The sequence below is a fragment of the Uloborus diversus genome, chromosome 6 (genome assembly GCF_026930045.1).
Source record: "Uloborus diversus isolate 005 chromosome 6, Udiv.v.3.1, whole genome shotgun sequence".
Classification (NCBI taxonomy): domain Eukaryota; kingdom Metazoa; phylum Arthropoda; class Arachnida; order Araneae; family Uloboridae; genus Uloborus; species Uloborus diversus.
Window position 1 is genome coordinate 168,582,274 of NC_072736.1, and position 14,648 is coordinate 168,596,921.

The window sequence follows — 14,648 nt, forward strand, 5'->3', positions numbered from 1 at the left end:
CCTGAGTTCATATGGCTATAGGCAGCTATGAAGGCGTGACTGCCAAAAAAAATCTTCTGACCGAATAGCGGGATAAATTTATGGATATCTCTTGACCGCTATTCGGGATAAAGGGCAAATTGGCTGCCCATCATGTATACTGTTTCCGTATATAGAAAATAAATTAGTTTGTGTGTTGCGAATGAACGTAGTCTCTTCAGTTCTCTCCCTCTCCAAAGTTGATACATGGGAAATGTGACAAAGAAGAAGGGGCGAAAATCCTCTTCAAATGGTAACCTGTGTCCGTCCCTGATTCTTATTATAGTGAACAGTTATTATTTCAATTGTTGAAAACAGTCCAGCAAAATCTACTGTTAAGGCAGTTACTAGTAGTATACACTCATTAAATAACTGTTCTTTGCAGTTTACAGCCTTCTTACTTTGATTTAAAAGAACAAGACGATATTGATATGGAGGAAGTGAAATGAATTTATTTTAAGGTCTTCTAAGTAGTACAAATAGGGAAAAAAAACGAACTAATAGTAAAAATAAAATAAAAAACCCATACATTTTGCATCTATTATTTCACAATATTTTCAATTTTAACCTTCTACCCCGTCCCCCATGACTTGGAGGTCACAACTGTCAAGTAATTTCATTTATAAAACTCAAAAAGGTCAGTTAAGTGTTCTTGGAGAGAACAAAAATGCCTTCTCTGGTACTTGAAATAGAACGTAAATTTAGTACAATAAGCAAATTTTTCAGATTTTAGAATTTTTTTTAAATTCGTTTCATGTGTGGATTATAAGTGTAATCGGATCACATTTTATTTCAGCTTGATCCATGATATTCTTTACTAATAATAAAGCGGAAAGGCTGTCTCTGGATGTCTGTGTGTCTGTGTCTCTGGATCTCTGTATGTCTGTTACGCGCATAGCGTCTAGACCGTTCGGCCGATTTTCATGAAATTTGGCACAAAATTAGTTCGCATCATAGGGTTGAGCACCTCGAAGCGATTTTTCGAAAATTCGACTTTGTTCTTTTTTTATTCCAATTTTAAGAACATTTTCTCGAGTAAAATTATCATAAGATGGACGCGTAAATTACCAAGTTATCATAATGTGGAACCGTAACATATGAGAGCAAATGAACATAGCAAATTGGCGAGAAATTCATCACGCATTATTTGTAAATATACAGGCGAACCATATGACCTTTCAGTTTTTTACTACGGGCAAAGCCGTGCGAGTACCACTAGTCCCTAATACAGTCTGCTCACGGATGATACGGAAGTGGCAAACGTCCAGTTCAGACGAGTCTATCTGCATGAGGGGTAAAGTAAAAATTTGATGCGCGTTTTCGCAAATCAATCTGACTGTACTTAGTTTAGAGGCTCTCACACACACCTGCAAAAGCTGGCATCCCTAAAAACTAATAGATGCTACCGTTTCTGCCTGTAAACCGGATCTTCGTCTTTCCATCTCATCGATGGTCGGACTATCTACACTGAAACAGCACATTGCACCCTACAGTCTGAACAGAATAGACGAAACGGACATTTGTCAACTGCTCAACTAATTTGTACAAATTAAACTTCGGAGTTCAATTGTATACAGGGTGTTCTATTTTAACCTGCAAGACCTTTATTTTCGCAACCGTTAGTCCTAGATGCATACTTCTAATTGCGAAAATGTTCAAAATCAGATGCAGAGTTAAGATATTGAAAGTTTGAAGTAAAAATAAAAATGAGGCAAAAAATACAAAATGTAACTTTTTATACGGGACCCAGGTCCCCTAACTAACTTGTAGGGAAATAATCGCCATTGAAAAATAATTCCCCATGTAAAAAGTTTGAAATTAGTACGAAAAATATTCACCGAGATATGACACGCAGCGTTTTGTGACTTACACCACTTTACACTCGCCGTCAATAACACCTTTTGGGGGGAAATATAGCGGTTAACAAGTGTGTAGAATTAATGTGTGCATAGAGCGTGGTTTTTCAAATTGTTCAAGGTTTTTCAATGCGTTTTTGCGTATCACGGTATAACATTTACATTTATTCTTGAATAGCAATGAAAAATATAAACAACTTGTTTTTTGAGCAATCACGATTGCTTATTGCTTTCATTTGAATGTTTTTGGCGTCCTTTGATTTTATTTTCCCACCGCCACCCTCCGCACCATCACCGTCGACCGGCTCCTCACGATGCTGCTCCTACAGCGAAAGCCGTCTCCAGGTTGCATCCATGTCCTACACTTACACGCGCATACATACACAACTACACACAAACACATACACACATACACCTACACACATACACACGCATACATACAGACACCTACACATACACACTACAACATACACACAATTACCCACACACACAATTATGCCTGCACACAGACACAAACACGCATGCCTACACACACATACACCTACCCCCCACACACAAACACACATACCCCCCACACACGAACACACACGCCTACATACACACACACACACTCATGATTGCGAAAAACATAATTTGAATTCAAAAGGTGAAAATCTTCTGTATCACTTCTGTATGGTCACTTAAAACTTTGAACTGGAATATCTCCTTGAGTTTTGGTCGCAAAAATGTCAAGTGTTTTGTATGAGTAATAGTTTTTAATGGAGACTATTCCCCTGAACATAAGTTAGGGGATCTAGGGCCCGTATAAAAAGTTAAATTTTGTATTTTTTGACTTATTTTTATTTTTGCTTCAAACTTTCAATATGTTAACTGCTGATTTTGAACATTTTTGCAACTAGAAATATACATCTAGGACTAACGGTTGCGAAAATTAAGGTCTTGCAGGTTAAAACGGAACACCCTGTATATTCGAATATGAGGGAGGATTATGCCTCATAATATGACGTGTCCACTTTATAAAAAAAATTTTATGCTTGAAAAATAATGATTTGTACTTGTTGCGGGCGTAAGCGTACGGTCATTACCGCCATACGTACATATCATTATTTTTCAAGTACAAAAATGTTTTTTTGGAAAGTTGGCTACTTTATGTGACACATAATGGTTCCTTATATTTTAATATACCTTAATTAAAAACTAAAGCTTAAATTTCACATATAAAGTGAAAAAAAAAAGGCTTAAAAATTTCTAATTTGTGCAAATGGATTAAGCAATACTCAGATTTTCTTTACTAATAACAAAGCTGAAAGTCTCTCTGTCCGGAGGATGTCTGGATATCTGTAGGATGTTTGTAGGATGTCTGTAGGATGTCTGTGACGCGCATAGCGCCTAAACCGTTCGGCCGATTTTCATGAAATTTGGCACAAAGTTAGTATGCAGCATGGGGGTGTGCACCTCGAAGCTATTTTCTGAAAATTCGATGTGGTTCTTTTTCTATTCCAATTTTAAGAACAAAAATATAAGATTTAAAATTGCGAAATTATCATAACGTGGAACCGTAACATGAGCACAAGCCAATTGGCGAGATACGAAATTATCATAACGTGGAACCGCAACATGGGTACAAGCCAACTGGCGGGAAAATTCACCATACATTATTTGTAAATATACAGGCGAACCAAAAGACCTTTTTTTTTTTCTATTACGGGCAAAGTCGTGCGGGTAACACTAGTTTAAAATAAAAGCAGAACAAACTATCCTTAAAGATAGAAATTTAAATCATGCACAAGACTCCAGGAAATTCAAGTAACCCTATTCTCCAAACCTCATTAAAAATAAAAACATCACAATGATAACAAAAAAGACCCAAAACTAGGCCTTTTCTTGCAGTGGGACATTGGAGACATTTACTAAAGTATATAATCCTATCTAAGACCTCTACTTAAAACTCCTAAAGCTCATTTCCTATTCACTGTTAAATAAGGCTTGGAACTCCAAATTGCCCTAATTAGATTACAGTCCTGAAGACGAATAAGATCAAGAATTTTTGTCCTTTTTTCCCCCCTCTGCTTGTTAAGGGCAAATGACGGTAAAGTTTCGTGTTTAAAGTAAAGCCATTAATATAATTAATCGAACCATCAGGCGTTAAGAGAAAAGTAACAATTTTACGCCTAATTACATTGGGCACTGTGATTCTAGCAGGATAGTGTGGGGTGGACAAAATTTGGAGATTTTGATTCTTCCAACGAGCTTCGTTTTTCACGCCTTTTTATTTATCTTTTCTGTTTTTACTTCCTTTTCCAAAAAAAAGGAAGTATTGTATTCGCGAAAAAATTTTCACTCATAATTCGGCCTTAATTTCCATTTTGCTCAACCCCGAATTAATGTTGAGTTTTTTCTCGACCCAACTAGACGAGGATATGTGCCTAGAAACGTACAGACACCCGAAATATCCATTTTGACGACCTCCGAGTTAATTACAACGAATTTTCTCGTGACGTCCGTATGTATGTGCGTATATGCGTATGTGTGTATGTATCTCAAAAACGGTATGTCCTAGAAAGTTGAAAGTTGGCACGTAGACTCCCAGTGGGGTCTAGTTGTGCACCTTCTCTTTTGGTTGCATTCGGATGTTCCTAAAGGGGGTCTTTTGCTCCTTTTTGGGGGGAATCATTGTTAATTTCGATGTAAACTCAAGTGGTGTTATAATTTGTCGGACACTTGGCGATATATCGCCAGTCTTTTGGTCGCCAAGTTTTGTCGCCAACTTGGCGACAAATTTGGCGATATTTTTTTTTCTTTCTTTTAATTTTAAATTTGGTTTCAATTTGGTCACTGTTGGTGATATTTAGAGAGTAAACAATTGAATCACATTAAAATTGCCCCGAATGAATGTTGAGTTTTTTTTTTTCGACTCGACCACACGTGCATATATACCTAAGAACGTACAGACGCCCGAAATATCCTTTTTGTTTTTCCCCCGAGTTAATTGCAACGAGTTTTCTCGTGACGTCTGTATGTACGTATGTATGTGCGTATGTGTGACGCATAATTCAAGAATGGTACGTCCTAGAAAGTTGACATTTGGGACGTAGACTCCTAGTGAGGTCTATTTGTGCACATCCCCTTTTGGTTGCATTCGGATGTTCCTAAAGGGGGTCTTTTGCTCCTTTTTGGGGGGAATCATTGTTAATTTCGATGTAAACTCAAGTGGTGTTATAATGTGTCGGACACTTGGCGATATATCGCCAGTCTTTTGGTCGCCAAGTTTTGTCGCCAACTTGGCGACAAATTTGGCGATTTTTTTTTTAAAATTTGGTTTCACTTTGGCCACTGTTGGTGATATTTAGAGGGTAAACTATTGAATCACATAAAAATTGCCAATAATGTGGAAATGACATTAAATTGGAGTAAAAGGAAGTCATGTGATGCACACATCAGCTCGTTTAATAGAGAGTGGCAGCTTTTAGGTCTTGATGGCAGTTTTCTTACTTTTAGTTAGTGCAGGGTCTCAATCGATTTCTCGTTTGACATTAGGGAAAAGGGGACGCATTGTCTTGTTTTACATCATTTTAAAGATTCGTATTACACGGTTTCGATACAACACAGTACTGTTTGACCGCGGATTGTATGTAATTTGGCAACCTGCCAAGTAAAGACTATTCCATCTGAATGAATCTAGCAGGTGAGATGGGAAAATAACGATGGGCTTTTGATGCACGCGTTTTATAATGTCACTAGTGCCTTACTCATTTATTGCATTCTCTAAAATAAAATAATGGAAGACAAAAATAGTTACCATGGAAACAACAAAAATAAAATGAAATATTTTCATTTCGTTCAGGAACGTAAAAGCAAAATCTTAAGCTCAAAACTTTGTTGTGAATAAATAAATCAATTAATTTTTGCCGTGAGAATATGATAGAATAGACTTCAGATTAAAAAAAAATGTTACTGAGAGCAAATTTTCATTTTTACAAAACTAAGGCTAAATAATAGAGAGGCAAAAGTGCACATCTGTAACAAACCAACTAACACCCCTATAAACTAATACGAGGCGTATCCGGAAAGTAAGTACCGTTTCGTTTTAATGCCGTTGCAGCGCTGCTGTCGGCGCTCAGTGCATGCGTACTTGTTTCCTCTGTTCATCGACTACAAACTCGCGCCATTACGATTGATTTGTCTTGCGTTTTGCGTTTACTGTGGCCGTATATAATTTTTAAAAAAATCAATGATCCCGCCGACTGTGAAATTCGTTCTGTGATCCGGTTTTTGAATGCAAACGTAGAGGAATGCTCAGTGCAGAATTGTGTTGCTGCATGACAATGCTCGGCACCATACTGCTCGTGACACTCAAAGACTAATTGAACAGTTCGGTTGGGAGCAGTTTAATCACCCGCCGTACAGCCCAGACTTGGCACCGTCTGATTTCCACTTGTTCCTGCACATAAAACGAGAACTTGGGGGTAGGCACTTTGCTTGTGATGACGACGCAAAAAACGCTGTAAATTTATGGTTCTCTTCATTGGCGGCAAGTTTCTTTGAGGCAGGTATAAATAAGCTGGTGAGCCGCTACGACAAGTGCCTCAACAAAGGTGGAAACTATGTTGAAAAATAATTTAAGGTATGATTTTTCATGTAAACATTAAATAATCTTTAAAAAAATTTTTTTTATAGCTTTTTTTTCAAAACGGTACTTACTTTCCGGATACGCCTCGTAGATACGTCCATTTCCGCCAATAAACCGGATATTAGCCTTTCCATGTAATCGATGGTCGGACACTACATATTGCTCGGATTTACGCTATGTCAATACAGTTGAACTCTGTTAATACGAAATGTCAAGAAACCTCGAATTTATTCGTATCAGCCGTTATTCAAAACAACCGTTAATGAGTAACGCAGTGAAAAAAAGAAGAAAGGCTTATACAGGGTGTTCCGTTTTGACCAGCAAAACCTTTATTTTCACAACCGTTACTCCCCCTAGATGTACACTTCCAATAGCAAAAATGTTCAAAATCAGATGCAGAGTTAAGATATTGAAAGTTTGAAGTAAATATAAAAAAAATAAAAAATAATTTGAATTTCTGGCATCTTGAATTCAAATTATGTTATTCGCAATCACGAGCGTGTGTGTGTATGAATGCGCGTGTGTGTTTGTGTAGGCGCGTGTGTGTGGATGCTCGTGTGTGTGTATGTATGCATGTGGGTGCGTGTTGTGTATGCAGTGCTGTGTGTGTACGAGCATGTGCGTAGGCGTTCGTGTGTGTAGGAGCGCGTGTGTGTGGATGCATGGGGGGGGGGAGGAAGCATGTGTGTGCGTGTTGTGTATGCAGTGCTGTGTGTGTACGAGCATGTGCGTAGGCGTTCGTGTGTGTAGGAGCGCGTGTGTGTGGATGCATGGGGGGGGGGGAGGAAGCATGTGTGTGCGTGTTGTGTATGCAGTGCTGTGTGTGTACGAGCATGTGCGTAGGCGTTCGTGTGTGTAGGAGCGTGTGTTTGTGACTGTGCGCAGGCATGAGTGTGTGTATGTGTGTGTGCATGTTCGTGTGTGTGTGTGTGTATGTATGCATGTGTGTGCGTGTTGTGTATGCAGTGCTGTGTGTGTACGAGCATGTGCGTAGGCGTTCGTGTGTGTGTATGTAGGCATATGTGTTTGTGTGTGTGCAGGTGTGTGTAGGAGCGTGTGTTTGTGACTGTGCGCAGGCATGAGTGTGTGTATGTGTGTGTAGGCGTGTGTGTGTATGCGTGTGTGTGTAGGATAAGGACTCAACCAGGAGACGGTTTTCGCAAGAGGAGCAGCATCGTGAGGCCGGTCGACGCGATGGTGGTGCTGGCAGAGGGTGGCGGTGGGAAAATAAAATGATAGGAATTCAAAACAGTCAAATGAGAACAATAAGCAATCGTGATTGCTCAATAAGTCAAAAAATACAAAGTTTAAACTTTTTATACGGGCCACAGATCCTCTAACTTATATTTAGTGAAATAATCTCCATTGAAAACTAATTCCAACACAAAAAGTTTGAAATTAGTAAGACCAATATTCAGCGAGATATGAAACGCAGCGTTTTGTGACTTACACCAATTTTCACTGGCCGTCAACAACACCTTTTGGGGGGAAATATAGCGGTCAACAAGTGTTTAAAATTATATGTATGCATAGAGTGTGGTTTTTCAAATTTGTCCAGCTTTTGTTGTGTGTTTTTGCGTATCACGGCAAAACATTTACATTTATTTTTGAACAGCAATGAAAAATATAAATACCTTGTTTTTCTTACTTTGACGACCTGTCATTCTTCTGAAAGGGCGATAAATTCCAATCTCATCTTTTGTATGGTCCCTTAAAACTTTGAACTGGAATATCTCCTTGAGATTTGGTCGCACAAATGTCAAGTTTTTTGTGTCAGTACTAGTTTTCAATGGAGATTATTTCTCTAAATATTAGTTAGGGGACCTAGGGCCAGTATAAAAAGTCACATTACCCCACACACAAACACACATACCCACCACACACGAACACACACGCCTACATACACACACACACTCATGATTGCGAAAAACATAATTTGAATTCAAAAGGTGAAAATCTTCTGTATCACTTCTGTATGGTCACTTAAAACTTTGAACTGGAATATCTCCTTGAGTTTTGGTCGCAAAAATGTCAAGTGTTTTGTATGAGTAATAGTTTTTAATGGAGACTATTCCCCTGAACATAAGTTAGGGGATCTAGGGCCCGTATAAAAAGTTAAATTTTGTATTTTTTGACTTATTTTTATTTTTGCTTCAAACTTTCAATGTCTTAACCCTGCATCTGATATTGAACAGTTTTACAATTGGAAGTATACATCTAGGACTAACGGTTGCGAAAATAAAGGTCTAGTAGGTTAAAACGGAACACCCTGTAGAATATTTAGAAAATATGAATACTAATGCACACACTATTATCTATTAGTACATTCAGAAAAAATAAAAATCATTTATTTCTTATAAATGAATGTTTTTGGAAAATATTGAAAAACGGAAAATGATAATCGACAATCGAGGAACAGGTTGTAATCCACAATGGAAGATGAACAGTTTAACTAGAGTAAATTGAAATGTCCTTGCGTAAAAAAATGAACGGGCTTTATTTTCTATGCAAAATGTTTAATATTTTCTTCTCGATACACAATGGGAATTCTACTACCTAACAAAATGAGGAATAATTTCTAAAAAATAAAATTACAGTATTCAACCACGAACATTTCAGGGAAAGAGGTCAGAAATTTTTGTTCGCCTTAGCCGAGGCTTTCAATTTACTGTACGTATTATAAGCAAAATTTTTAATGTAATTCGATAGCAAACCAAACTTAACGAACAAAATATTCGTTTTAGTCATGATTTCGTATTATACGTGATCGCATTAAGAGAGATCAACTACAGATATAAAATTAATAAAATGATAATTCAACCCCTTCAGACCTGGTGTCCGGTATACCGGACAACCACTTTAAACAGCTGCTAATCATTTAATAATTGATTTAATTAGTGGATTTTTTTTTGTAGTTGACTCTTTACATTCTGCTTATTATAATCTGTGAAATAATTTTTCGTTTTGGGATTGACAACACCGACATATAAGGATTGAGAGATAGAGAGTGGCTCATTTTTCCAACCATGGATTTTCATCTGAAAAGCGAGGTTTTTTTTTCTTGATTTTTTAAAAAATATATAATCTTTATTTAGTCGTTTCAAACGCTTATATTATGTTTTATAATTGTTTGTAGAACATTTTATAATGAAGTTTGTTTGGTATTTTATCGTTTTCGTATATGAAATATTGATTTCAAAAATATAAGTTTGGAATATTGGACGTGCCATAACTCTTTTAATTTTACTCCTACAAACTCAAAATTTTGTCTATAAGTTCCGACTGAAGGGGTTAAATAAATTTCTTGATATTAAAAATTTCCGTGGTACTATGCACTCGTAATGAACTCCATACTGGTCAAATATTTGCTGCAAATCTTAAAAAATTATTAAATTAAGAGATAAAAAAACCATAAGTCTGCCATTTTTGTACCTTATGTTAAATCTCTTACATAATTAAAAACTGAGCGTATCTATGTATGTCCAAGCTTCTTCTCCCGAACGACAGTGAACTGACCATCGAACCAGGTACCGGTGTATTCGTAATCTTCCCGTCTTTATGTCGGGCTATTTAACATAATCCTCCGATAATAATTAGCGGAGATATCAATTAGAAACTATGACTCTTAATTATGACTCTTAGATTTCAAAATAAAATCCCTATTTTTCGAAGGCTCTCCTCCATTCAAATTATTATTCAGTGCTTCATCTCAACTTTCCGTAACAGTGCTTTTATTAAAATTTGTAGTTGAAGCGTGAAGAAAATCGTTAAATGAAAGATTTGTTGCCATTTTTTTTTCTCGAATATAAACAAAAAAAAAAAAAGGTTTTTGTTTTGAGGCTTTTCCTGCAATCGGGGTTTTAAAATGTTTACTTTTTGGTTATTTTCCCGCAATTTGCCGCAAAGCTTTACTGATTTTTTTTTTTGTTCAAGCCTGATTGTTGAACACGCGTCACTAGACATAACTATTATGTTCGAGGTGCACCGTGCAAATCCGGGCGACGTAGCTAGTATTTAATAACAAATTGAAACACTTCCCCAGAAATCCGGAAATGTCACGAGCATATCTTCCACACTTAACAAAACGAACACCACTTTCTTCGCATGACACTTCCCTTTTTGACACGCGGAAGTTAACTACTCATTCTGAACTTAATGATGACGCATCGCTTCAGCGAGATGAAACAATTTATCAGCGCTGCAGAAGATTTGTTAGAATTCGAGATGATTTATGAAGAATTTCACACTTGTTTCCTTTCTCGGCTTGTCATCAGAGGGACTGGTAATATTTCTGAGTAGTCAACTCGTGGAGAACTTTATTACTTCGCGTGGATTATTTAAATTTTTCGTCTCCAACACGGCTCCTGCTGAATAAGTTAGGAGAGGAAGACATCGAGAAGGGATGGTGAATTTCTAATCAAATCTAGATGAGGAAACTGAATTAATACATTCCATAAATTGAAGCTACTATTATTCGGATATTTCAGGCACTTGAAAGCTCTTCTCGTGGAATATGTTGTACTTTAAAAATATTGCTATGTATCGAAGAAATAGTTCGTAGTAAGTTACAACTTGCAAATACGCGTTTCGGGCTTAAAAGAAATACCACTTAAGGCAATATGCACCCAAACCTGTTTTTATGCGGTCTTTTTTTATGCGATTTTTTTTGTGCTAATTTATTTATTTATTTATTTTTTTGTGCAGCAAAGTAAAATTTCAATCAGACTGGGATTCAATTGACGAAATTATTTTTAAAACGAGTGCGAGGTAGTATCTTCAAGTGACGACATAGGCACTCCGATGGGAAGTCACTGTGACCTCCCAAAAATTTCCTTATTCGGGAATTTTTGTCCGACTACTCGGCAAACATTATTGTCACTTGGTTTATTTTGATTTCTTTAAATATTACAATTTTGTAAGCTTTTGAGTTATTTTCTATGTGATACTTTTTCATGCGATCCCTATCCGCCGCATAAAAAAATTTCTTAACTGTGTTGCCAAAACTACATTTTAAAGCTACTCGTGAAGTTTCGAACAATTTTTTTATGCGATTTTTTATGCGGTCCCTATCCCCCGCATAAAAACAGGTTTGAGTCTAAACTGAAATAGAGAACACACACACACAAATTTAAAAAAAAAAAAAAATCATTTTGATGCCTTGACTCAAATGTTTTTCGCAATCATGAATTGCGATTAGACCCTACTCGTTTAGTTTCTTGTTTCTACAAATGGAATGGAATGGCTAAGTAATTTGTACCCATCATATTATGACTGGTGATTTTCTAGAATAGTTAATACGAGGCATATCCATAAAAAAAGAAATAGTGATTAGGATTTAGGAAAAGATCATTTGGTTCGCCTGTATATTTACAAATAATGGATGATGAATTTCTCGCCAATTTGCTATTCATTTGCTTGCCCATGTTACGGTTCCACGCTAGGATAATTCCGTAATTTATTCGTCCACGTTGTGATAATTTGCTCGGTAAAATTTACTTAAAATTGGAATAGAAAAAGTACAAAATCGAATTTTCGAAAAATAGCTTCGAGGTGCACACCCCCGTACAATAAACTAATTCTGTGCCAAATTTCATGAGGTCACGGTCTAGGCGCTACGCGCGTCACAGACATCCAGACAGACTTTCAGCTTTATTATTAGTAAAGAAGCTTGCTTATTTGGTTTCGAAAAATTGCTCCAAAAAACCTCTAATTTCAGCATATTGTTATCATGGAATCCGAAACGCGTTACTTCAAATATCTCGAAAACTCATTTCTGCAAATACTGCCGTTTGCCTGCCCCCCGGCAGAATCATGCACTCTAAGTTTTTCAAATTATGCAACAAATATTCTGATAACATTGATAATTTTAATGTGAACACGTTCAAAAATAATGTAAAAAATGTTTTAAAAACGTTCAAAGAATTTTAAATTTTCGATTCTTTAATGTCTGCGAGAAACGTTTTCTTAAAAAGCAATGTCCGGAGAGGCGCAAATTTTTGTGCAGTTTTATCAGACCCAAAAGAAAAAAATATTCGGTTGAAATTCAACCAATTCAAAGCATCTTAGCTCTATTGTTCCTTACCAATAACATTTTTTTTTAAATCTTCAAGACTTATTTGCGATACTTTGAAGATTTTGTGGACTTTTTGAATTTTTTTGGGAACATAAGTTAAATGTTTTTTCCTTGTTATATGTTCAGGTTCTAACTGATTGAAAAGTTTTTTCGAAGCTCTGTTTTGAATGAAAAAAATGCATAAAAAAAAATTACTGTAGATTTTTGCGTTTTATTATCGCTGTAGAATTCGACGAAGTGTATTTGGATTGATTAGCCAATTATTACTTTATTACTGTTGTGGGCTTAGCGATTTGTTCTTTATTGTTGCTATTGGAATAGACAATCCGTACATTATTGTTGTTGGATTCGACAATTTGAGCGTGATGTTTTCTGGTGAATTTAACGAGTTGTGCTTCATTATTGCTGTTAGTATTGGCGATTTGTGCTTTAATGTTGCTGTTGTAATTGGTGGTTTAGGCTTTATTGTTGTTTTTAGAATTATCGATTTCGGCTGTATTGTTGCTGCAAAAATTGGCGATTTCTCCTTACTTGCTGCTGATGGAATAGCCGATTTGAATTTTATTGTTGTTGCTAGAATTTGAAATTCGTGCTTTGTAGCTGCAGTTGGAATTGGCGATTTGTGTTTCATTGTTGCTGTTGTAATTGGTGGTTTAGGCTTTATTGTTGTTTTTAGAACTATCGATTTAGGCTGTATTCTTGCTGCTAAAATTGGCGATTTCTCCTTACTTGCTGCTGCCAGAATAGGCGATTTGAATTTTATTGTTGTTTGCTAGAATTTGAAATTCGTGCTTTGTTGCTGCAGTTGGAACTGGCGATTTGTGTTTAATTGTTGCTGCTAGAATATGAGATCTGTGCTTTGTTGCTGCTGTTGGAATTGGCGATTTGGGTTTCATTGTTGCTGTTAAAATTGGCGACAAGTGCTTTATTGCTGTTGGAGCAGTTAGAGATTTGAGCTTTATTGCTCATACTGGGTAACAATCAACATAGTTGGATTGCTTTAGAAAAGAATACACAAGAAAATTACTCACCTCTGGCCAGATGGGAACTTCTGTGAACGGTTCTTCTGAGCAGGGCAGTGAGACCTAAATGCTCCCCATCGTCACCGTCATAAGGACAGCTGTTACGACGCCTGGAAAGTAAATTCATTTTTTTTTTGTCACTTTTTCAGATTAAAATTGTTTTTGTAATCATCTTTTATAACATTGTCAATGGAAATTATATGTTGTTTTCTCTCTCAAATACACGAACAAAAAGTATGTACGCGCAGAAAGAACTTAGGAACCCTTCTACAGAGAAAATGTTAAGGGGGGTCAGTACCCCCTATACCATCAATATTAATTTGCAAAGGTTCATGTACCTTTTTCTGAAAATCTATTAAAGATACAATAATGAAATTTTTGCTGTACCTTAAGTAGACTCTTTTCTCTATACTGAAGTAAAATTTTACAGAAAAGGAGCTTACCTTTTATTTAAAAAATTCTAATGCGTAAGTCACTGTATTTTTTTCAAAAAATGCCATTTTGCAACACGAAATCAGTTCTATAAAAAATATTTTTGGAATATGAGAAAAATTTTACTTCAGTATATGCAACTAGATATATGGAATAGGTGATAAAAATTTCAAATCCTAACACAATTTAGTTTCTGAGAAAAAGGAACATTTAGTTTCAAAAATACCATTTCGAGATATTGCAATTTAAAGGGGGAAAATCATACCTTATCAACATATGTTTACCTTTTTTTGAAGCACTTTTTAACTTGCTAATATGAGCACGATCAAGAAATTTGTATCATTAAAAAGGTATTGAAATGGAGTTTCAAAATATATAAAAATCAAAAATCAGATTTTTGAAAGTATTCAGGGTACTGACTCCCCTTAACAATTTTACAGAAAATCGAGAGAGATATATAGTAAAAATTACAGACGCGATAAATCGACATATGACAAAGACAGAATGAAAATTAAACAAATACAAGCTGAGATAAGAAATCAAAAAGAAGCATTAAAGGGAGAAAATCTACACGGGTGTAAAATTCCACAGATGTAAAACAAACACATCATAAAACA

The 14,648-nt window shown here is 36.1% G+C and overlaps 1 protein-coding gene across 1 annotated transcript in view; it reads right to left on the minus strand.

Moving 5' to 3' along the window:
- The window catches only part of LOC129225066 (tyrosine-protein phosphatase 69D-like), a 331,748-nt gene that overhangs the window by 125,222 nt on the left and 191,878 nt on the right, over positions 1–14,648 (minus strand). Inside the window, exon 12 of the mRNA XM_054859614.1 lies at positions 13,609–13,709. Coding sequence (XP_054715589.1) covers positions 13,609–13,709 — 101 coding nt within the window. The remainder of the gene's footprint in view (positions 1–13,608; positions 13,710–14,648) is intronic.